Source organism: Mustela erminea, chromosome 20 (assembly GCF_009829155.1).
Source record: "Mustela erminea isolate mMusErm1 chromosome 20, mMusErm1.Pri, whole genome shotgun sequence".
NCBI classification, from domain to species: Eukaryota; Metazoa; Chordata; class Mammalia; order Carnivora; family Mustelidae; genus Mustela; species Mustela erminea.
Genome location: NC_045633.1, coordinates 11970698 through 11993777, shown reverse-complemented (window position 1 = coordinate 11993777; position 23080 = coordinate 11970698). Strand labels below are relative to the sequence as shown.

Here is a 23080-nt window from a genome sequence, read left to right as displayed (position 1 = left end):
GTTTCCAATTGTCCCCAATTTTCTCCACCCATTAGCCCATGGGCTGTATTTGCTATTTCGTGTTTTTTTTTTAATAATTTTTCATTTTTTAAATTAACATATCGTATTTGCTATTTCTGCTTGAGGCTTTTCGTCCCTGTCTTCTGTGGCTCCCACACTGCAAGAAACCGGTCAACAGAGGGCTCTCCAGTGGCCATGGGGAGATGAGTCTAGAAGACGCAGCAATTACTCTAACTACTGAGGCCTTCAGGACACTTGCCTCTTCCCTCAGCCCAAAACGACCCCCACCCCCCTGCCCCTGGGCTTGGAAGTGAACCTGTTGCTGAAACTCTGGCCTCCCTCTTCTCATAGAATTGCCAGAGAAAACATGGGATGCCATGTTAGATCTGAATTTCAGATAAACCACAGATTCTGTTTTTAGAGCAGGTATGTTCCAAACAAATATTGCCTGAGCCATTCTCATACTAAAAATTATCCGGTATTTATCGGAAAATCCAATACAATTGGGTGCCCTGGTTTTTGTTTTTTGTTTGCTAAATCTGGCAACCCTAATTCCTTAGCATCTTCCCTCATCAATTCTCTGTTGGCTGTATTGTCTTGAGAGGTCCTCTTGAGAAAAGCTTGCGGGTTGGCTGGCCATAACTTTGTAATGGTTGTTGAGTTCTTCCTTGCAGAGGTGGAAAATTATATATGGAACCACGTGCTGTTACTGGGCATTTATGGTGATTCTTTTTCTCTCTTCCCTCCTCTTCTCTTTTCCCCTCCCATCCTCATTATTTGAGCCTGAATCTTTATCCACATCTTTAATTCTTTTTTTTAAGATTGTATTTATTTGAGAGAGAGAGAGAGTACATGAGCAGGAGGGAGAGGCAGAGGGAGAGAGAGAAGCAGACTCCCCGCTGAGCAGGGAGACCAGCGCGGGGCTCCATCCCAGGACCCCGAGATCATGCCCTGAGCTGAAGGCAGATGCTTAACCAACTGAGCCACCCAGGCGCCCTATCCACTTCTTTGATTCTTGGTGAACCACTCAGCCAAGGGACTCAGGGCTAGGATTAGAGAAACCCCGGGCCAGAACCCCTCTCCTCTTCCTAGTTTGCTGAGCCATCCAAGGGAGAACATACGTCTCAGTCTAGGCTCTATCTTGGTAGGAGATTGGGGAACAAACATAGTAAATAAGGAATGAAATCTCAGAACTTTGTGTCTCCTTTAGAGAGACAGAGGACACACAGAAGGACAAATACGGTTGCAGAAACTGCCAGATCACGGTAGCTGGTGCCTGCAGGCAATCTGTTGGCAAACCTTCTATGCTTTGGGCACAGCCCAATACCCCATAGGAGCCTGGAGCAGAGAGTGGGCTGGACCGTTAGTGAAAAGCAACAGGACCCAGGAGAACCCCACTGGCTTGCTGCGTGGCCTTGGTGGCTGGCCTGGGTCCTCAGTGGCTGGTGCAAGTGAGAACTGAGTCAGGAAGCCCGGCACACAGTAGGCTCTTAGTAAGTATTTTCTGGATGACTGATTTATTAGATAAGTCTGCAAATCAATGCATCCAGGATCAATGTTCCCTCTCTGGGCTTCTTCATCCGTATAAGCTGAGAGCTCTTCCAGCCCCCGCAACTTGATTAGTCTCTGATTAATGCATGGTTCTTTCTGAAGATCAGGACGCAACAAAACATGTCTACAAAGAACCAGCCAGTAAAAATCTGAGAGTCCAGCAGGCCACAGTACGGTCTCTATTCTGATGACCTCTACTGTAAAGCGAGAGCCGCCAGTGACAGCACGTGAACGAATGGGCATCGCTGAGTTCCAGTAAAACATTATTTATAGGCACTGAACTTTGAATTTCATGTAATTTTCATGTGTCCGGAAATTTTATTCTTCTTCTGATATTTTGCTATTTAAAAATGTAAAAACCATTTTTACCAAGGCCAGCTAGAAGGCTCAGTCATGTTAAGTGTCTAACTCTTGGTTTTGGCTTAGGTGGTGATCTCAGTATCGTGAGATGGAGCCCCCTGCGGGCCTCCGCGCCGACTGTGGAGTCTGCTTGAGAGTCTCCCGCTCCCTTTGCCCGCCTCCCCACCACATATGTGCATGCTCTCTCTCGCAAAAAAACAAACAAACAAAAAAAAACAAAAAAACAAACCCAGAAACAGAACAACAACAATAAAAAACCCCTTCTTACTTCATGCAATGTACCAAAGCAGACGGTGGGCTGGGTTTGAGGTGTGGGCCATAGCTTGTCCACGCTGCTGAAGATTCATGAACAAACCTGTCCTCTACGAAGTCTCCTGAGCACTTTAAACAGAAAGTTCAGAGTGAGGGTGCTCTTTCTTCTCGCTGTGTACATACGGGTCCCCACATCTGCCAGACTGGCTTGCACAGACCCATTGCCGGGCCATGCTGTCACTCTAGAACCTAAGATGACTCCCATGGTCGTCCTTTGTAACCCAGACCCACCAAGATGTCCTGTGCTGGTGGACGCTTCACGGCCACATCCTCGGGGACACCACGCCCTTTTCTCGAATCAGTATTTGAGTGAGCTTCCCTCTTTCCATGAGTGCCTGACACCCACCCTTCTTCCTGACCATCCAGGTTGTGCTCCTGTAAGTGGCCCTCGAGCTAAGAAAATTGCTCCCCCGCAACTACTCTGATCTCTGTCTTCTCTGAACTCCTCCCACTGTATGGCTTGGAACCTGCATATTCCCCACTGCAGAGACCAGACTGCCTACGTTCAAGTCCCTGTCACCTACTCCGTGACCTTGAACAAGTTCCTGACATCATGGGAGGGGTGATAATAATAGTACCCACCTAGGAGGGTCGTGGTGAGAGTTAATTGAGATGTTTTGTGGAAAATGTTTAGGCCAAGGCGCTGGGGTGGCTCGGTTGGGTAAGTGCCATCAGCTCAGGTCATGATTCCAGAGTGCCAGGATCAAGTCCCTCCTGCTTCTCCCTCTCTGGCTTCCCCTGCTTCTGCAGTCTCTGTGATAAAATTAAAAAAAAAAAAATTTTTTTTAAAGGGAGTATTTATACGGTAACAAAAGATCAGAAATACCCTTCCAGGCCTTCACCAATATTGTTGATAATTTTTTCAGGTCAATTGTTAATTGACATGCAACATGCACACAGAAAAGGGTACAGACCCCCACGGTTCAGTGTGAGGAGTTTTTTCGGTGTTAGTAATTTCCTTTGACTCAAAAAGGAGCTGGTCTAGAAAAGGGGACAGAAGAGTCATCTGCGCTCCAGGGAGGTGACATTCTTTTGGGAACAGAGGGTCGCATCTAGAAACAAGGGTAGGGTTAGGGTTACAACTGAAGGAGAAGCCACTTAACACCCAGACCTTGAACTTGCCTCAGGGAGCAAACAGGCAGCTTACTTCTCAGTCATGCCTCACAAAGATGTCCCTCTCATAGATGTGTCACCTAAGCCCGTGGCAGGCACCTGTCTGGGCCCTTGATCCCCGCCAGGATGTGGAAAGGCAGCTGAGCCCACGGGCTCCCTGGAGATGTCTCAGTGCTTCTTCTCCCTCTGGGGACAGCATCTGAGCTCATTAATCCAAGAACACTAAACAGATGCCCACATTCGTCATCTCCAAGCCATTCGGTTTGAGGACATGGAAATAGCTCACGAAGGTGAGGCTCTTTCTCTGACGCAGGAATGTTGGCAAAGATTTTTCAGGAGTGTCCGCGAGGCTGGAGGGGCTGACAGAAGTGGCCTTCTCCTGTGCACCTACTAGATGTGTGCAAAGCTCAGGGCTGCCCTAAGCTTTCTTCACGTTCATGCAACCCAAACACAAGGGTGTCATTCCTTTTCCAAGTGAGGGCAGTGAGCCCCAGAGCAGTGAAGGGACCTGCCCACAGTGTACAGTCAGTGAATGGTGGAACTGAGATGGGCACTTAGGTCTGGCTGGCTCTGGGTGCTAGTAGAATATGGCCCCAGGGGTCACCTCATTTTATACATGAGGAAACTGAGCTCCTGGGGGGAGGAATGGCCTGCCCGAAGTTATTATGGTATAATAAGAAGAAAGGGCACCGCAGCCCTGTGCCCCTTCCCCTTACCTTGCTCTGTGTTTCCTCCTCCTCAGGCTGTTCACCTGTATCCTTTGTAATATTGTTTATAATAAATCAGCAAATGTAAATAACTGTTTCCTCAAATTTCACGAGCAGTTCTAGCAAAGTACTGAACCTGAGGAGGGGGGTCACAGGAACCCCAGTTTATGGCCACTTTGTCAGAAGAGCAGGTGATTGGGGCTGGCAATCAGTATCTGAAGCAAGGGTAGGCTTATGGGACAGAGCCCGTAGTCTTGGGGTCTTGCTAACCCGAGGCAGCGAGTATCAGAGTTGAGTCAAACTGGAGGACACCTGCCTACAGTTGGACATCTGTCAAGAACTGCAGAGTTGCTCGGTGCAGAAAAATGCAACATTTGATGTCAGATGTGTAGAGTGTATAGAAAAACAGAATTTTCCCTTTGGGAGAGGTTTGTGGTGGGACGTAGGCTGGGGTCCAGGCTCCAAGCGCTAGACTCATCTCTGGATGAGTGTTCCTGCCTTTTACCCATCCCCAGAATGCCAAACATCCACATTTTATAAAAGAGCCAGATAGGGCACCTGGGTGGCTCAGGTCATGATCCTGGACTTCCAGGATGGAGTCCCACATCGGACTCCCAGCTCCTTGGGGAGGCTGCTTCTCCCTCTGACCTTCTCCTCGCTCATGCTCTCTCTCACTCATTCTCTCTCAAATAAATAAATAAAATATTTTTTTAAAAAATTTCTTAAAAAACAAAAAGAAGGAGCCAGATAAATATGATTTTTTAAAAGTCGGGCTTCTCCTCCATCAGTCTATTTTGACCTTCACATGGCGATCTCTGCTGGATTTCCACTAGGCTCCAGACCATGTTATTTTCAAAGATATTTTGTAAAATAGGTGCATTATTATTCTGACAGAGCTTGATCACCTCTCCAGCCCAGAGCTGGTAAAATGACCGATTTCCTCCGTCGTCCCAGCATGAAAGGCTGGGGTGGAGAATAGCACAAGCTGGCTTCTTTTCCCTGCTGCGTTCATCAGGTTCTTGGAGATGACATCTCTCTCTCTCTCTCTCTTTCTCTCTGGAACAAGCTGGCAACAGTAGAGTTTGGTTTCCAGGACTTAGCTCTCTTCCTGCAGAGAACTGGACTAACATGCCTTACTCGAAAGGTCCAGCCAAGCTTCAAAAGTGCTTTGCATGAACTACTGAAATGCTTTCGTAACAATATAATTTAATAGGACTGAAATTCCATTCATGCTTGCATTGAGCAGTACATATATTTGTTTTAGTCAAAGCACACATATCCATGCACATGTATCAGTGAAAATGTCTTCAACTCTAAGTAACAAAACATTCTCTTAATAGTGTCTTAAATCTTAAAGCTCCTGGGTGGCTCAGTCGGTTAAGCAGGCGACTCCTGATTTCAGCTCAGGTCATGATCTCAGGGTGGTGAGATCAAGTCCCATGTTGGGCTATGAGCTGGGCATGGAACCTGCTTCAGATTCTCTCTCTGCCCCTCCCCTCCCCCCAATTTTTAAAAACCTAATGTCTTAAATCTAGGATGGCCAACTGTCCCTGTTTTCCTGGGACAGAGCAGTTTCCCAGGACATGGGAATTTCAGTGCTGAAGCTGGGACAGTTCCAGGCCAACCAAGACAGCTGGTCAGTCTCCTTAAATCATAAGGACATTTAACATTGCCTTACCAAGAAGTCTGGATGCAGGTGATCTGAGCGTCAGCAAGGTACCTCTTAGCTCCCTTCCCCTTGTCACTCTCGCCACAGTGACTGCAGAAGCATCAGGACGAGGAGGTGGGTAGCACTCTGGTCTCGGATCATCCTTCCCAGGAGTGCCCCCAAGCAGACTTCCTCTTCCATCTCATTGGCCGGAAGTGGGTCTCATGGCTACCTCTAGCTGCAAGGGAGCCGGGAAAAGTGGATGTCTGGCGAAGGCAGACGGGATTGCCATCACTCTTGCCGAGGACTGAATTCTCCCTCCTCAATTCCTATGGTGAAGCCTTGGTTTCCAATGTGATCGTACTTGGAGGTGGAGCCTATAAGAGGAGCTTAGGTCATGAGAGTGGAGCCCCCATGAATGGGATTATGGCCCATAGTGACACAAGGGACCCCAGAGAGAGGATCTCTTTCTTCGCCATGTGAAGATTTAGCAAGAAGGTGGCCATCTCCAAACCAGGAAGGAGGCCCTCACCAGGAGCCACACTTGGCTGATATCTTGATCTTGGACTTCTTAGCCCTTCAGAACTGTGAGAAATTAATGTTCGTGGTTTAAGCCACACAATCTATGGTGTTTTGTTATGGCTTTGGGCACGTTGCTTCATTTCCATTTCCTCGTCTATAAAATGGAGATAAAAACAGCTCTCCCATAGGACGCCTGTGACGATATAGATGAGTTTATGGGTAGAACGTGCTGAGACACTGCCTGGCCCATAGTAAATGTTCGGTACATGGTTACTTTTTGGTTTTGAGGATAAGAGCAGGATCGAATAGAGATTTTTATGAGGAGCTGTGTTGTGACTCCCCTGAGAGCTTCTGAAGAATTCCTCACCTGTTAATGGTGGTGAATTTGAGTGTGTTTGGGAGAACTCAAAATCATGCTGACTGCAGTTTTGAGATGGGCAGAGAGTGAGTGAGAAGGCCTCCCAGGACAAGCCCGCCATACTTGAATTACAGAAAGGAAACTCAACTGAGCATGAGCTGGCACGAGCTACACGGAAATACTTGGAGTGGAAGAGTGGCCCCTGGGTGCAGGGGAGGTCAAGGTCATGCGTCATTTTAGTTTCCTTCTTCATACCCGTTGGTGTTTTCTAAAACCTCTGCAGAGAGCAGGTGTGTCCTCTACAATTACATAAGAATTTATTTCAAAACTTTGATATAGAGGAAAATACCCAATAAGGATGATTATTTTTAATATTGAACATGTTCCATTTATCACCTATTTCCCCAGCGTTATTTTCTCTTTCTCTCCCTGCTTCTTTGTCATAGCGAGTAGTTGTACTAGACACAAATTACCGAGCACTTTACCTGTCCCAGGCACATGCTCAGCCCTTGACATGGGCAGCAAGACTGTTATTATTCCCATCTGAAAGATTTTTTTTTTAATTTATCTATTTGACAGAGATCACAAGTAGGCAGAGAGGCAGGCAGAGAGAGAGGGAGAAGCAGACTCCCCGCTGAGCAGAGAGCCCGATGCAGGGCTCGTTCCCAGGACCCTGGGATCATGACCTGAGCCGAAGGCAGAGGCTTAACCCACTGAGCCACCCAGGCGCCCCTATTATTCCCATCTTAAAAAGGAGGGAAGTAAGGCTCAGAGAAGTTCAGCTGCTGGTGCATTGACCCCTTTGAAGGAGAGCTCTTGGGTACCAGGGCTCTTGCTTCTGACCACAGTCTGTCTCTCTTTTGTCCCTTTCATTGCCTTTCCTTCTTTCATCTCTTGAAATGATCAACCAGGTACCTGTCTCAATTCTGAAGTCATAACCCATGATTTTTCAGCGAGAGAATGACTGACATTCAGACCAGATCATTCTCCACTGAGGTGCCATCCTGCGTGCTGTGGGACATTTAGCAACATCCCTGGACTCTACCCAGTAGATGCCAGCAACGATCCCCACACACCAGCCCCAGCTGTCACAACCAACGTGTCTCCAGACGTCGCCCAATATCCCTGGAGACCAAAATCATCCTCATTAGAGCCACGGATGGAGGCTGATCTCAGCAGTCGATGTGGCAAAGGATTCTGGAGGCCCTCCAGTTGAACGATCGCCGACGAGAGCCCATGGGAACAGGCTGTGCCCTACTGGCAAGCCCCCAAGCTCACTCGAGGCAGCTGCCACCTGCTAGGACATTTCAGGGCAGGGCCTGACAAACGCTTGGGGGGCTCTGGCAACAGGGAGATGATGCTGCGGCTTGTCCCAAAAGCTGGGAGCTAGGATCAGAAGGAGTAATAATGGGCACTCCTCGGCCAGCAAAGGGAAGGGGGCCCCATTGCTGGTCTGTGGAATGTGTGGCAACAGATCCACGAAAGGAGGTAGGAAGATCAGCGGGCTCAGAGGTGTTGATTTCTAGTCCTTGTCCTGTTCCCACTTGCCATATGCATTCAGTCGAGTCCTTTGAGAACATGAATGCTCCCCTCTGTGTCTTCCCAGGACAGGAGTAGGATGTGTGCAGACTGGCCCCTCCGTGCCCCCAGCCCCTCACTTGATTCTTCTTCAGAGCATGTGACGTTCTGTTGTGTTTGTGTTCACGCTCTGTCACCCCACCTAAATTTCAGCTCCCGAGGGCAGAGGAGCCTCGGATGCTTGGAGCCCACGACCGTCCGTGGCAGGCACAGGAAATGTTCCATAAAGACGTGCAGAATGAAGGCATATACCCTCCACGCCCCACGGGGCAGCGATCTGAAAATACATCTTAACAGCCACAGCTGTGTAAAGCCCTTCGTATGCAGTGGCGCCACTTCTGAGAATCCACGGCCCCCACTCCGAATAATCCAACGTGAAGAAAAAGCCTTGTATGAATCCATGTGTAGTCAACAGTGGCTCAAATGGCAGCCCCCAAAAACCCAACCTAAGCCTCTGCTTTCGGCTCAGGTCATGATCCCAGGGTCCTGGGATCGAGCCCCGCATTGGGCTCTCTGCTTGGCAGGGAGCCTGCTTCCCTTCCTCTCTCTCTGCTTGCCTCTGCCTACTTGTGATCTCTCTCTGTCAAATAAATAAAATCTTAAAAAAAAAAAAAAACCAACCTGAAAACCCCACCTAAGTAGTCAAGATAAGGGGATAATTAAAGCAGCCTTGAAAAATACACTTGGTGAAATTCCAGATTTGCGGTATACATACCGTGCACAACAGTTACAAAACTGTGAAGCAGTACTTACCTGGCAGGAGAGTTACTGTGATCACGAAGATGGTTTTCCCAGGGCAAGGGTTACCCATTGCACTCTGGATATGCTGACCCCTGCGATTTCCCCAAATGTGGGAAACTCGAGTGCATAACGTGTGGTAGTGGGGGACTGTGTTCACGCTTTCCCCTGGGGGGAAAAACAAAACAAAACAAAACAACTGTAAAGCATGTTGCAAGACTGTCTGGGTAGCCCAATAGCAGAGATTATAGGAGTGAGCGTCCTTTCCTGGTGGGAATATGACGCATCTGGAGGGAATTTGCAAGTTCCTAATTAAAATGCAAGTGTTGGGCCACCCGGGTGGCTCAGTCGGTTGAGCAGCTGACCCTTGGTTTTGGCTCAGGTCATGATCTCGGGGTCCTGGGACCGAGCCCCGCATTGGGCTCCTCGCTCAGCTTGGAGTCTGCTGGAAATGGTCTCTCTCGTTCCCTCTGCCCCTCTGCCCTGTGAGCATGCATGCACCCACACTCTCTCTCTCGAATAAATAAATAAATCTTTAAAAAAAATAAAAACGAAAGGTAAAATGCAAGTGTTTGTGTCCCTTGACCCAGTGATGGCATTTCTAGGAATTAATTTTTCTAGGGATTGATGTGTTTCTAGGAATTTATCCTAGAAACATCCCAGATGTCTGCGCCTAGGAGAATGGTTAAATAAATCACCATGTATCACGATAATGGAATACTACGCAGCCATTAAAAAACAAGGAGGTACGCACATACCAACGTGGAGAAATGCCCAAGATAGATTATTAAGTTAAAAAAATTGCAAAGCATTTTTGTATGATAGTAATGATGTCGTAACTTAGAGTATAAACATGAACATTTAAAAAATCTGGAGGAATATAAACCAAGGTGTTGACATTTTTTTTTTCTAAAGGGCTGAGGAATATTTTTCTCTACATTGTGAATTTCTACAATGTCTGAAATTTTTAGCATAGCTGCTAATGGAAAACACTGGGCCTGCAGCAAAGAAATAAGGATGTGAGGACCAAAAGCAGTTCCATCAAGGGGTCATTAATAGTGATTGATCATTTCTCAGTAGCAGGGTAACACACACTTTCTGTTTTTCTTCTTTTTCTTAAGTTGTTATTTATTTAAGTAATTTCTACACCCCACATGGGGCTCAAACTCACAACAGTGAGGTCGAGGATCCCATGCTCTTCCCGCTGTGCCAGCCAGACGCCCCTGTTTTTCTTCTTTGGAGGGGGAACTTGTAGGAAGAGCGTGTGAGGCCTTTACAAAGGACAACATCCTCCCCAAACACTTTGTTTAAACTGGGTGATGCTCAGGGTCATAAGAACATTCTGTCAATGTAACCTGCTGTGGGATGGTGTCCTGTCTCCCCAGGATGGACGACATCCAGCTCTGCAATGACATTATGGACCTGAAGCAGGAGCTACAGAACTTGGTTGCCATCCCAGGTAAGCATGGGGGACTCCAGCCTAGTTAAGGAGGCGCCCAGAGCCCCCCGGCCAGCCCGGTCTGTGCCCCTTAGGTCTGGAAGGCTGAGTTCATCTCTGCTCCTAGCACAGCCCCATTCTTGCTTCCTGTCAGGTAGACCTGGCTTCAAGTCTTCATTCTGGTCCCCTCCTTGACCTTGGGAAAGTCACTTTATCTGACTTTCCATTTCCTGGCCTCTGAAAATAGCGTAGTACTAGTCACAGCCCTTACTTAACTCATTGGGTATAAATCTCACTGTGATACATTGAACATGACAAGGGATGGGTTTAGCTTTATATCTGGTCCAAAAATGAAGAGTCCAGGAAGTATTAATGATTATTACTATTACTATTCTCTTTGGGGGTGGGTAGAGTGTGGGGGTTACAAGCTCTGACTTTGGAGTCCAAACTAGATCTCTCGATTACTAATGAATGAAATGACCGGAAGCAACTTACTCCACCAAATTCAGTTTCCTCGCCTGTCAGCTGGGACAATAATGGTATCTACTTCATAGGGTCATTATGGAATTGACTGAGAGGAAAAACATGTACGGTGCTAGACACAGTTCCCATCCTTTAGTAAATGCTTAAGAAATTGTTACTGTTGTCCTTGTCGTTAACTGAACAAACTTGTGCCCTCTTATGTTTATACACTAATTCGTTTTAACCTGGTAGTAGCAAACCTATTACCTTTTGACCTAAGTTCCTTTTTATGGATCATAATTATCTTTTCTAAACCCACAAATATTTAATGAAAAGTGGCATGTTCAAAAATTTTTTATGAAATCTCTTTTACATCTTGTTTAAGATATTGCTCTATCTGCTTTGGTAGGTATTGGTAGGGTTGGAAAATATGGTTTTGCTTCAAGTATATGGAATAAAGCCAGATACACACACACACACACACACACACACACACACACACACACACACAGAGTGTCTACCCACTGCTTTGGATCCGAATTTATTTGGCCTCTTTTCCCAAGAGAGCTTTCCCTGCTCTCCAGGCTGGGTTAGGAATGAGGGTCTGGAAGGTGCTAAGGGAAGGTGTATTGGGTGCAGAAAACAACCCTGTGTCAAGAATCTTGCTTTAGGGGACACCTGGGTGATTCTGTCAGTTAAACATCTGCCTTTGGCTCACGTCATGATCTCAGGGTCCTGGGATCGAATCCCACATTGGGCTCCCTACTCGGCAGGGAGGCTGTTTCTCCCTCTACCTGCTGCTTCTCCCCTGCCTGCCTGGGCTAGATGCCGGGCACGTGACAAAGACAAAATGATTCCCTGCTCCAGCCACTCACAAGTCAGTGGGAAGATGGGGCTTGGCGCTAGTGGTACCAGCTAGTGGTAGCTATGACTGGGCAGGAAGCATAATCGAAGGGGTTATAGGTTCAGAGGCGCCTGGGTGGCTCAGTCAGTTAAGCGCCTGACTCGGTTTCAGCTCAGGCCATGACTGCAGGGTCGTGAGATCGAGCCCCGTGTGGGGCTCCACGCTCAGGGAGTCTGCTCAGGATTTTCTCTCTCCCTCTGCCCCTCCCCCCACCCCACTTATGCACACTCAATATCTTTCTCTCTCTCTCTCTCTCTCTCGTGCATTATGGAACCGAGCACTGTTCTAATGCCTTCTCACTAGAACATGTAGGGCTGGGCCATTCTTTGTTGGGGCTGGTGGGGGGTCTGTTCTGTGTGCTGTAAGGTACTCGGCAGCAGCACCCCTGGCCTCTGCTCACGAGATGCCCGTAGCAACCCCTGCCCCACAGCTGTGACAACCAAAGATGTCCCCAGGTGTTGCCAAATACACGCTGGCAGACGGGTGCAAAATTGCCACCTAAGGGCCTTTACCTTATATTTTTATTTGTTTAAAGATTTTATTTATACATTTGACAGAGAGAGAGAGCACAAGCAAGGGGAGTGGCAGAGGGGGAGGGAGGAGCAGGCTCCCCACTGAGCAGGGAGCCTGATGCGGGGCTCCATTCCAGAACCCTGGGATCACGACCTGAGCCGAAGGCAGACACTTAATGCCTGAGTCCCCTGTGTGCCCCGAGAACCCCTACTATAGAGTCCAGGACCTGGCTTTGAATCCATGCTGGCCAGACCGGTGGCCTTCATGCGGCAACTTAATTTCTCTGAGCCTTACGTTCCTTGTTTGCAAAATCAGGCCAAGAATGCCAGCCTCCCATGGTCGCTGTGCAGATGCTGTGGGGCGGGAGATGCGAAGCGTGGCAGCGCTCGGTCCATTCCTCTTCTGATGGCAGGGCGGGCGTAAAGGGCCAGCAGAGCCTCCGGACGCCGCTGTCCCAGCGATCACTCGCCAGGTGCCAGGCACGGTGCGGGAGGACGGCACTCAGGTACCGGGCATCTCCTCGAGGGACCAAACTCTTCTAGGATGGCTTGTCGACACGGTTGCATGATTCGATGGGGGACTTGTAATGCAGCGTGAACTCTATCTCGAGAACACCCCTACCACAGAAAGCCAAATGCCCAACGCAAAGCATCCAAAGAAGGGAGCAAGAAGAACAAGGTCCAGACAGCACCTGCTAGAAATTCGAGCTCTGGCATGGGTCGTTTCTTAGAGCCTCGCGTGACGGTAGGAACACCGAGTGTAGAGCCACCCCTGAGGACGGCCGGTTCTGCTGTCCCGTTTTTATATCCCGCCGAGAACCAGTTTCAAAGGTAGAAAAACCCACCCCAGCTGATGGCAGCACTAAATGGGCAATTACTGGAAGGGCAGAGGAGGCTTCTGGAGCCTGGGCCATTGCAGGAGCTCTCTGTCAAATTCCCTCAAACAGCATGAAACCACCCAAATTGATTCTCTTAGTTCCGGAGGCCGGAAGTCCGGAATCTGGGCCCTGCTCCCTCCGGAAGCTCTCGAGGAGAATCCCTCCTTACCTCTTCCCGTGCCCAGTGGCTGCGGGCAGTCTGTGGTGCTCCTCGGCTTGCGGCTCACTTGCTCCAATCTCTGCTTCTCTCATCCCATGGCGTCTTCCCTGTACATCTAGACGTCCTCTCCACGTCTCCCAGGACAGCTGTCATTGGATTTATGCTCCCCCTAGTGAATATGATCTCATCCCACTAAGGACATCTGCAAAGATCCTCTTTCCAACCCCACTAAAGAGGACATTTTGGAGGGGGAGGGGGATACTATTCAACCCAAAACTGGCCTGAAGCTCAACCCAATCTCACAAGGGTTCGGAAACAAGAAAGTTGTTAGAATATTCCCTCCCTGTCTGTCTGTCTGTCTTTCTCTCTCCCCCTCTGTTTTGGATGAGCCAAGCAAGTCCACTCCATCTCCCTCCCTTGATCTTCTCACCGAAAAACCCAACTCTTCTATGTTTAGGAGAACTCGTAGGACACACAGATTAGCATAGCATATCCTTCCTGTAAACAGATCCTCCTAGTTCCAGTAAGACCCCTTGTCACACATCACTTACTTGGGAAACAGTGACAAAGATTTACGATTATCCAGAAGGACCAAAACGGTGGGAGCAAAGAAGAGCAGACGGTCTTCTCTGAGCACTGACCCTCTTGCCTTCTCTCTTTCACAGCAAAAACAAACAAACAAAAACAAAACCCCAAAAAACCAACTTTTAGGGCCTCCGTGTCTTAATTTTCAGCCTCTGAGAACTCTGATGGGCCTAGAAAGGGTTGGTTTCCAGGATCACTTTTGTCTCAGCAGAACACATGGGAGCTGCTGAGGCAAAGGAGACATGGGTGTGTGACCGCTGGACCAGTCAGGGCCAACTCAGGCCTCAGGGGCTCCAGTCGGGGCCATGGAAGCTTCCAGAACACAGGTGGAAATGGATGGGTTCTTGGCTGACGCAGTCCCTGGGGTGCCTGGCTGACCCAGAACAGGGACTAGGATGAGGAGGACAAGGACAGCCAGGTCACCAAAAAATCCAGTAACCACGACAAAGAATATATTAATGCAATATTTAAAATACCAAAATAAGGGCGCCTGGGTGGCTCAGTTGGTTAAGTGTCTGACTCGTGATTTTGGTTCTAGTCATGATCTCAGGTCATAGGATGGAGCCCCGCATCAGGCTCTGCACTCACCAGGGAGTCTGCTTAGGATTCTCTCTCTCCCTCTGCACCTCATCCTACCCACATGCACTCTCTCTGTCAATCTTTAAAATAAAGTAAATAAATCTTTTTAAAAATTTTTAAAATACTAAAACACACACACACACACACAAATCCATAATAAACAAAATACCAAAAATTTAAATTAAGATCAGTACCCACACTCAGCAGGCAAAGTCCAGGGATGCCAAAACCTGCAGCGCAGAAGGAGTCCCATGTGAAGAGTGCCTTCCGCCTGAAATGTCATTGACTATCTGGCTAAGAATCATGGGTTGATAAGGTCATGGGACCAGTTAGCAATAGAGCTTAGGTCCTCAATGCCGGTTCCATTGATTCCCCCAGGAAATCAAGTTTTCCCAGGGACCTTTGTGTAGAAATTCACATATTAAAATTTTCTTTCTTCTGCTTTCCTACTCTCTACCTTCTCCTCCAACTCCTTGTCGAGTCTTTCTGTGTATTCCCTGGCCCAGGGCCAGGTGTCTAGATGGATTCAGCTGAGTGCAGGCAGGGGAAGAAACAGTGCTCCTGACGACCCATCAATAAAAGTATCAAGCAAAGAGATCACTGAATGGCCAAGAAATTCACACCTCTCCAGCCAGGGTCAGAAGATCATTCACCAGCTCCCCAGGGGTGGATGCAGATATCTGGCTGGAAGAGAATGCCTGGGACCTCTCTGCCTTGAGGACTCCTCTGGGACAAGCCAAGATATGTCATCTCACCTCCACGGCCCCCACTGTCTCCTCAGAACTGGAGAGGTCATGGCACCTTCCCTTGGACATAAAAGTAGTGTCTCCCTCATACGGTTGTCAGAAAGGACTTAAGTTGTGGTTCTCAACCAGGGGTGATTTTGTCTCCCCTCCAGGGGACATTGGGCAATGTCTGGAGGCATTTTTGGCTGTCACACCTGGGGTGGGGTACTGCTGGCCCCTAGTGGGTAGAGATTGGGCATCTGGCTAAACACCATGCAGTATACAGGAAGGCCTTTGCAACAAAGAAGGATCCAGTCTCAAATATCAGTGGTGCTGAGGTTGAGAAACAGGACTAAATGGAAACGACAAGCTCATGGAAATAAAAATATAACAGCTGTAATTTATGAAGCACTTCTCATTTGCACACTTAGGCTGAGATTTGCTTTTCGTTCATTAAATAAGTATTTATTTCTTTTGTACCTGATTCGGTAAATATTTAAGAGGGGAGCATTTAGTCATTAAAACAACAGTGACGATATACAATGATAGCTTATAATGGAAGAAGCTGATAGGTCATGAGCCCTTACGAGATACCAGGCAGTGAGCCTACTTTCCTTGGTCTCTCTTAAAATTTGCAGCAACTTCATGATCACCTATGTTGAGAGACTGGATGCCCAGAGGGGTTGAGGGACAGGCCCAGAGTTGCACAGCTAGGGAGAGGAGAAGGTAGGGTGTGAAAGCAGGACTGTCTGGTTCTATAATGGGTGTCCAGTTAGGAGGGCGGTCCAGGGAGTCCAGTTAGGAGGGCACACATGGTCCAGGAAGAGATGGCCTGGGCTAAGGAGGTGTGTTGGAGAAGACAAGAAGCCCAGTTGGAGAGTCACGTTGGTAAGCATGTGGAGATGCTGGGAATCAGGTGTGTGCTGCCAGCAAACAGGGGGTGAAGCTGGCAAGCTGGCAATTCTCATTGGCAAGGAGGTGGATAATGTTGGCAAGCAAAAGGGTCACATCACCAAGCAAGTGTTGGTGCTTGGAGTGGTGAGTGGTGCATGGAGGCAGTTGGAAGATGCCTGGTAGAAGGTGCAGGTGCCAAGAGGCTGGTGGGTGATGCCTGGGAGCAAGTAGGTGGTCCCTAGAGGCCAGTGGGTGGTGTCTGCAGACAAGTTGCCCAACACTTTTCATCTTCTGAAGGGGTCTGGGCAGAGGGAGCAGAAGCAGGTTCAAGTTTCTGCCTCTTTTTCTCAGTCATCTCTAGTCCTGACTCTCTTGTTCTCTCTTTGGCCTTCTAGGCCTTGGTATCTAGGACAGGACAAGAGCCATCAGGATGGATGATGCCCTTGTACACTTTGGTTGGCCCTGCCTGGCACTCTGAGCCCCTTGCCTTCTGCATGACCCCCTTGTTGCATCATTAACCGCCTCCTAAGTACCTGCCGCGGGCCCAGCTCTGTGCTAAGCCATTCACTAAGACCGCTGCCTTTAAGCCCCACCATGTGTCTTTACAGGACAGGAAACTGAGGCTTGAAGAGGTCCAGTTGAACTTGAAGATCAAGTTCACCCAGCGAGTGACATGGCAGAGCCGGGATCCCAACCCAGGCCCCTGGACTTATGTGCTTCTAGCATTTGCACTTGACAGTTTCTTTGCTGGTGTTTTCTTTTTCCCAGAAAAAGAAAAGACCAAGCTGCAAAAGCAGAGAGAGGATGAGCTAATCCAGAAGATCCACAAGCTGGTGCAGAAGAGAGACTTTCTGGTGGATGATGCGGAGGTCGAGCGACTAAGGTGAGTGGGCTCCCAACCCAGCGCTGCTAGAACGCAGTCCTAGGTCTCCTCTCAAAGCCGTCTTCTGCTGCAGGGACTCGTGGCCTGGCCTGACAGGTGTGGCCTCAAGAAATGCTCCCACATACTGGGTCCAAATGAACCCCCAGCCTTCTGGTCTGAGGACCTGTTGCACATCCCAGGGAAACTGGAATCCAGCTCCAGAAAGTCTTGCAAAGGCCTGTGGGTCCTAAGACAATGTTACTTGAGGGGGTGACCAGGGAGGAATTATATCACATGACCTGTGACAGAGCCGCCTATGCATTCTCTTCACTGACCTTTCTCCCAAGGCAAACTGGTCATCAAGGCCACTTCCTTCACTTTCTACAGAAACCCTGCCCCTTGGGCTGACTTGCTTCCTTGCCTGCCCTCTCCACTGCCCAGCTTTGTTCTCTTCTCCTCCCCCTCCCCTAAACCCCCTCACTGTCCCCCACCTTGGTGGCTCCAGCACCACTCCCTAGCTCTCAGGGTCTCCTATTTGCAGATGCACCTGCCACTTGATCTGAACAACCATGGGCACTGGAGGCACAGGGCACCCACTCAAAGGAAAGGAATGTTGATTCTTGAGTATTTTTGTCCTGGAAAGCCCCACAAGGACAGAGGCTCACAGGTCTTCTTCCAACCTAGGAGGCATCTAGCTCCTTATTGTCTGTCCTCCTGGGTCCTCTGAAGGCTGGAATGTACCTCGCCTGGCTCAGCCAGGCTGGGCCTGCTGACTTTGTTCCTGATGACCCTTGGAAGAGTTCAGGTGAATTGCTGACACTTACCACAGACCTCATGGGAACACAGATGTGTAGGTGACAAGGGTACAGGGTCAGGAGAGGTATTACTCAGCCCACTGAAACCCCTGCAGAGGCTGGGTCCTAGCATGGCCTTGCCTTTGCCCTGGGATCTCACCTGGGCCCCAGGGAGATAGTTACTCCATTGTTGATACATGTCTGTGGTTCAGAGTAAGTTCTTCAGATGCAACATGTACACACCACGGACACATAACACACACACAAAAAAACATGGGTACACCACCGACGCATAAAACAGAACATACATTCCCCATCCAGATGTAACATGCAGCATACACGTATCAGCCGCACATAATACACAGAAGCATACCCACACCAGCCACAGAGCCTGATGCGTGGTCCCACACACTTAACCTCTGGCCCCATTTCCTCAGTTCCCTGATGCTTTCCTTGCTTACTCTACTTCCCTCTTGTCTTTACATGCCTGTCTCCACAGGGAGCAAGAAGAAGACAAGGAAATGGCGGATTTCCTGAGAATCAAGTTAAAACCCCTAGATAAAGTAACCAAATCTCCAGCCAGTGAGTGCCTACATTCTTCTTCCTCCTTCCCCCATTCAGGAGAAAAGGAAATTTTAAAGAGGTCTGGGAGCCAGAGGGGGGACAAGAAAATACTTTCTAGAGACCAGACTTGGGCACACGATGGCTGCAGGTGGGGCCAGCTTCATGGGCATGCCTCCAAGGAAGCTGCCCAGGCCCCGATGGCCAGAAGGGCACTGTGCTTGTTTTCATGTTCTGCTCCTGCTATCTTGAGGTTCTTAATAGTTTTGGAACAAGGGGCCCTGCATTTTCATTTTGCCCAGGGCTCGGCAGACTGTAGCTGGTCCTAGCAGCAGCTATCTCTTACCAATTGTAGGTTTGGTGGATTTCTCAGAAGTTGCATGGCCACTGAGGCAGAAAGGTGGGGGCTGAGGCTCAGGGAAATCCAGCCTCTGTTGATAATCAGAGCAAAAAGGTTCCATGTGAAACAAGTTTGGGAAATGCTACATATCTGACCTGTTTGGTGCCAATATCTATTAGCCTAAAGAAGTGGTAACAGGTTCTGCTTCTCTTTGTTGAACCAGTGAGGCTACTTTTAGTTATAGGAAACATACTCAATTCAAATTTGCAATAGCACGAAGGGGGATTTGTTGGAAGAAGTGCAACAGGAACCAGCTTTGAGAACTAGACACTGTTAAAATGCCTTCATTTTCCTTCTGTTTCTATTTCTGCCCCTCTTTGTATGTAAGCTTCATTTTCTCCTACTACATGGATGGGCCTTCTTCCTGGGGCCTGAACTCCAGAACCATAATTAGCAGCAGCAAGACAAAACCATACATTCTCTCTCCTGGTATCCAAACACATCAGTCTCAGGGGAATACGCTGACTGGCCCTTCTCGGATCATTTTCCCACCTCCTAGGCCTTCGCCATCATCAAGAGGCTGGGATGCTATGATTGGCCAGATCTGTGTTGCATGCCTGCTTCTGTAGCCCCAGAGACATCAACTGTTACCAGAGTTAGGGGACTGGAAATCTTGCTAGGAAGATAAAACCCAAAGGCTGCCACCATTTACTGTGGCCACAAACTCAGTTTTCCTTGACCATCTATTAATATCCCATAAAATGTGGGGTAGAGTACAAGGGAATAAAGAAAGAAGAAGGTCCCCTTCTTCAGGCCCCTAATATCACAAGGCATATGGTCCTTGCCTAAATCCAGCATCCTCAGTGGACTGTCTCTTTCATGAAAAGCCAATCAGAAAAAGTCCACCTAATGGGAGAGAGGAGGAGCAAGGAAAGCACGGTTATGAATAGCAAAAAGTAATCTGGCAAGAAATCAAAACACCCAGTTTTTTGTACCCCATGCAAAGGGCCAAGTGTCCAAATTTGCACAAATCTTCTAGTGCTGGGATCTAAAGTTGAAAAATTAAAACTAATAAAAAGCCACTGAAATCTCTGGGGTCCCAGCAAAGTGATGCAAAACTGCTCAGTGAGGACCTTTCTGCATCCCACAATATGTAACCCACAGTTTGGGGAAAAAAACAACAACAAACAACTCTATGAAAATGAACTGTTGATAAAAATTTTAAAACCATAAAGAACTGAACACCATGAGTGGAGTCAGTAGATACCACAAAGAGAATGTCTTCCCAAGAACTGGAGATAACAAACTATCTAAAAGAGAAAACAAAGTATATTTGAAATGATGAAAGAGATAAGAGAAGGGATAAAACCCAAAATGAAATAGCAGGATGCCATGAGAAAAGAATTGGTAGATTTGCAAATAATTACGTTTCTTAAAAAACTGTCACAGAAGTAAAAACCTTTAGATTAAACAGAGCTGAAGGGAGAATTCATAAATTGGAAGACAGAACTGAGGAAATTAACCAGCACATAACACAAAGAGACAAAGATATGGCAAATGTCTTCCAAAACATGGAAGAGAGAATAAGAAAGTCCAGCTTACTTCAAATAGGCATTCTAGAAGAAGTGATAACAGAAAACAAGGAGTTTTCTGGAAGGATAATGTATGACCAATTCCCAGAATTGAAAGACATGAAACCCCAGATTAAAGTGACTTGGACAATATTTCCCATTTATCCATTCACCAAATACTTTGAATGCCAGACACTGTGTCAGGCTTGGCAGATACAATGGCAAAGAGAACTGAATAGGATAAGAGCTCAAGGCTGTGCCTGGAAGCTGAGGACTGAAAGCCAGGGGGCTCCTAGGGAGGTGGGAATAGTTATTGGAACCATATAAAACACACGCCAGCTCTCCACCGCACCTGATCTGTAGAGCTGGAGCAAGGCCTGGCTAGGGGTTGGGATGGGACAGGAGCTTCTGATGGTTGTCACCATCTCTTATGTCACCTCTTCCTCTCTCCCTTTTCCCCTCTCTCTTTCTGTGCCCCTATCCTGCTGCAGGCTCCCGAGCAGAGAAGAAAGCAGAGCCCCCACCTAGCAAGCCCACAGTGGCCAAGACTGGGCTGGCACTCATCAAGGATTGCTGCGGAGCCACCCAGTGTAATATCATGTAGCCCCCCATGTGGGGTGCCCCCGGGGCCACGGGGAACCCCCCTCCCACCCTCTTGTCTTCATAGCCCCCATTTCACAGGGGCCCAAGAGCTCTCCAAGGCAGAAGGGGTTGAAGGCAAGCCTGTGACTGCCGCCAGGGGCCGTGGGCGTGGCGGGCGGGCCCGGCCGCCCTGTACAGAGTGTAGCAATAGGGAGTCCCTCACTGTCGCATGGCCCCCCCCAGAGCATGCCAAACCCAGGAGTCTGTCTCACTGTTTATCCAACCACCAGGAAAGGTCCTCCCTTGAAAAAGTATATCTCCACTTCTATCTATCTATATCTAACCTACCGTGCGAATGAACTGGGAGAGGGGCATGATCCCCAGGTGTGTATAGTCGTGACTTTTCAACAATCTAGCACCATGTTGGACACATCCCCCATCCACCCTTCTAGCTCTGCTATCAGGCCTGCCCTGGATGGGCACAGCTCCCATCTCCCGTCTGTCCTCTCCCAGGGGCTGTGCTCTGGAGGGCTCCACACAGCCCATGCGTCCTGGAGACATGAAGGCCCATCTGTAAAGACTGAGCTTGTGTGTGGTGTTGTGGTTACATCTGCTTCTTCCCCTCCTGTGTCTGGGCACGGTTCACATCGGGAGTGTGTCCATTTGCTCTTGGCTCTTCCTTCCCTTGTAATGTCTGCCCCAGGTGTGTGGAGCAAAGTGGGGATGAGGGCCTGGGCTGGAGCACAACCAGTGCTCAGAAGAGGTAGCAGAGTGCTGGAGGCTCCAACACCAGGCATGGGCAGATGAGAAGGGGACCCAGAGCTGATGCTGACTCAGGCACTCTCCACCCACTGGGGACCACTGGAGGGAGTGCCAGCAGGACACCACTCACCAGCCTAACACGAAGACCTCCGGAAACAGCAGCGGCAGGCGGGAGAGGTGGCCTGACCCAACCGTGTCCCATCGTTTGGTGGTGTATTTTAACCAGCCTAATAATTCCACCTGTGTAACTTGATGTACATTTGCGACAGCCAGCCCGGCACAGCCCATGTGACCTCTCTGTGCGTGTGTGTGTTGTGACCGGCCTAACGTAGTTAGCGTAACTCAAGATTCGCTGATGTGCAACCATCCATCAGAGAAAATAAAAATGGAAACCACGTACACAGGATTTTTAACGTTTTTTACTTTTTCCTTGACTATGGAAGTTATCCACATACCCAGTAAACCTTTTAAAAGTATAGAAAGTATAAAGAAGTTTCTCGTTTTCTGTTTGTATCTCCCACAAATTTTCCAATTTGAGACCATGCTGCCCTTGTGGCAGATTTTCCTTCATGCAATTTTTTTTTCCCCACAATCAGCATCATATTGTACCATTTTATAACCAGTTTCTTTTTTCATCTGGTGTTATATCACTACCATTTTCCCACATCATTAAGACCTCTTTGTAACATTAAACACTCTTTACAAATATTTGTAATGGCTGCTTAGTAATCCATCTTGTAGGTATGCCAATAATCTATCTAACTAACCCTACCTTACTATCAGACATTTAAGCTGCTTCTACTTTTTCGGTATTATCAAGAATGTCATGGGGTACCTGGGTGGCTCAGTTGGCTTGGTGTCCGACTCTTGGATTTTGGCTCAGGTCATGATCCCAGGGTCCTGAGATGGAGCCCCACGTCAGAATCCATGTTCAGTGCAGAGTCTGTATGTCCTTCTCCCTCTGCTCCTTCCCTGCTCATGCTCTTTCTCCCTCTCCCAAATAAATAAATGAAATCTTAAAAAAAAAAAAAAAAAAGAATGTTAAGATAAATACCATGGAGAACAAAGCTTCATCTGAATTTCTGATTTTTCCTTAAGACGAAAGTAAAGTTCTTAGGATCACCTTTTTCAAAAACATTTCTGAATCTGTAGGTCTTTCAAGTTATAACAGCTTTGCCTTTGACTCATACTATCTCAGACTGAGGACCCCAGAGCCTTGGGTTCCCTGGCCCTTGTAGTGCGCAGCACCCCCTCAGTCCCTCCCACTGTTTCAGATGTGTTTGTGCCTTAGTCCAAGCTTTGGCCTGTACACACTTCCTGCCACTCTGAAGCCGAAGAGGCTGCATTGGCCACTGCCTGTGCCACCACGCCGGCCTTAGGGGACCCCATGGCCTCCTTCTCTGCCCTAGACCAAGCATGAAGTCAGACTCTGTGAGCTGCCCAGGATGCTCCCATAACATGGTACCTCAACCAGGTGGCTGAAAACAACACAAATATATACCTCTCACAGTTCCGGAGGCCAGAGGTCTGAAATCAAGGAGTTGACAGAGCCATGCTCCCTCTGGCAGCTCTAGGGAAGCATTC

The 23080-nt window shown here is 48.4% G+C and overlaps 1 protein-coding gene, 1 long non-coding RNA gene and 1 other non-coding gene across 4 annotated transcripts in view; 2 read left to right on the top strand and 1 right to left on the bottom strand.

Moving 5' to 3' along the window:
• Positions 1-2942, bottom strand: part of LOC116581207 — a 29172-nt gene extending 26230 nt beyond the window's left edge. For both annotated transcript variants that reach the window (XR_004281953.1, XR_004281952.1), the window contains exons 1-2: positions 2806-2942; positions 2180-2292 (exon numbers count right to left, since the gene is read on the bottom strand). This is a non-coding gene — a long non-coding RNA (uncharacterized LOC116581207). The remainder of the gene's footprint in view (positions 1-2179; positions 2293-2805) is intronic.
• BMERB1 (bMERB domain containing 1) overlaps positions 1-21902 on the top strand; it is a 105639-nt gene extending 83737 nt beyond the window's left edge. Inside the window, exons 3-6 of the mRNA XM_032328288.1 lie at positions 10273-10346; positions 16793-16907; positions 18180-18262; positions 20644-21902. Of these exons, the coding sequence (XP_032184179.1) occupies positions 10273-10346; positions 16793-16907; positions 18180-18262; positions 20644-20756 (385 nt within the window). The 3' untranslated portion in view covers positions 20757-21902. The remainder of the gene's footprint in view (positions 1-10272; positions 10347-16792; positions 16908-18179; positions 18263-20643) is intronic.
• LOC116581541 lies at positions 8895-9058 on the top strand. Its single transcript, XR_004282100.1, has one exon. It is a non-coding gene; the product is annotated as a U1 spliceosomal RNA (small nuclear RNA).
• Positions 21903-23080: the final 1178 nt, after the last annotated feature.